At 38.4% G+C, this 1,240-nt stretch overlaps 1 protein-coding gene across 1 annotated transcript; it reads left to right on the top strand.

Annotated features, from left to right (window-relative positions):
• Positions 1-735: 735 nt before the first annotated feature.
• LOC124374888 (potassium voltage-gated channel protein Shaw-like) lies at positions 736-1,002 on the top strand (the record flags this gene model as incomplete). The annotated part of the gene is given in 3 exon segments (XM_046833032.1): positions 736-832; positions 834-966; positions 969-1,002. Coding segments are annotated over 3 exon segments (206 nt in total), but the record flags the coding sequence as incomplete, so codon positions are not given.
• Positions 1,003-1,240: the final 238 nt, after the last annotated feature.

Below are 1,240 nucleotides of genomic sequence, written 5' to 3'. Positions count from 1 at the left end.
TCTGTCTTCATAGAAGTTAATTTGAAGGGAAATTAATCGGAAAAATGTTAAAAATCCTAAAACATACATTTATTGCTCCGCCTTAAGAGCTTCTAGTTAAGAGTCCCAGTATCCCCAAGAGTAACGTCTTGTTACAATGGACGTTGCAAGGCGCGGGTCTGGGAACCAACCCTTAATACTTCTGATTACGGTTAAATCGGCCAGCAATTGATCCATAATCATCACCAATGTCCCTTTATATTCAAATAAATTATTAGTTCAGTAGTAAAGTTGTGTTGTGTAAAATACACTCCATACGACCTCTTACTGAACTTCTTCTTATCTCTATAGAACAAAATATGGATTTTGTTGAATTGAAAACATAACTTCACTAAAACATGCACTCTTGGAAATTTTTTTATTTGCTACTAAAGATAAAGACTTTAGCAATCTGTTGGTGCATATCCTAAATCCTTCAAATGTTAAAAGTTTAATAAGATTTGACTGACAACCACTCCAATCTTGGACTGACTTTTCTTCTCTCGCCCTCCCACGTATATCCCCTCGATTCGGTCAGGCTCGGCTTATACTTGTTTTTGGGAAAACCTCTCAAAGATTTTCCTTTGTAGATTTAAGATGTAATAGCCTGTGCACGAAGTATAATAGTGTGTTCACATCTTTTATTGCTATGAGTATCCGCCATTCAGCAACCAAAATAGGCTATTAAAATCAGTTTTATTATGTTATATGCAAGTTCTTGATATTGTTACGCTGCTTGTTCAAGGACGTGTTAGCTGCAACCAAAACGGGCGAGATGAATCTCATCAACATGGACGCGGAAAACCGCGTCGTCCTTAAACGTCGGCGGCATCCGCCATGAGACGTACAAGGCGACGCTGAAGAAGATCCCGGCGACGCGTCTCTCGCGGCTCACAGAGGCGCTCGCCAACTACGACCCCATCCTCAACGAGTACTTCTTCGACAGGCACCGGGGGTCTTCGCTCAAGTCCTCAACTACTACAGGTCAGTACGCAACACTACTTCTTACAGAAATATTCCATTTTCTGTCTGTACACAGTCTTTTGTTTTTCAAAATTAAGTTTACTTTTTAGGGAGACAACAAAATACATTCGTAACTGTGCACTGTGTATTTGAAAACTTCACATTATATATTACCTGTTATATTTAAATAAAACATATTTCTAAGAATACTAATGAAAGAATCCTCTGTTTAAAATCAATCTTTAACAATAGTGGATGG

The sequence above is a fragment of the Homalodisca vitripennis genome, unplaced genomic scaffold (genome assembly GCF_021130785.1).
Source record: "Homalodisca vitripennis isolate AUS2020 unplaced genomic scaffold, UT_GWSS_2.1 ScUCBcl_10948;HRSCAF=20026, whole genome shotgun sequence".
NCBI lineage: Eukaryota > Metazoa > Arthropoda > Insecta > Hemiptera > Cicadellidae > Homalodisca > Homalodisca vitripennis.
Note: the sequence above shows the minus strand (reverse complement) of the source record. Positions and strands in the feature narration are given on the sequence as shown.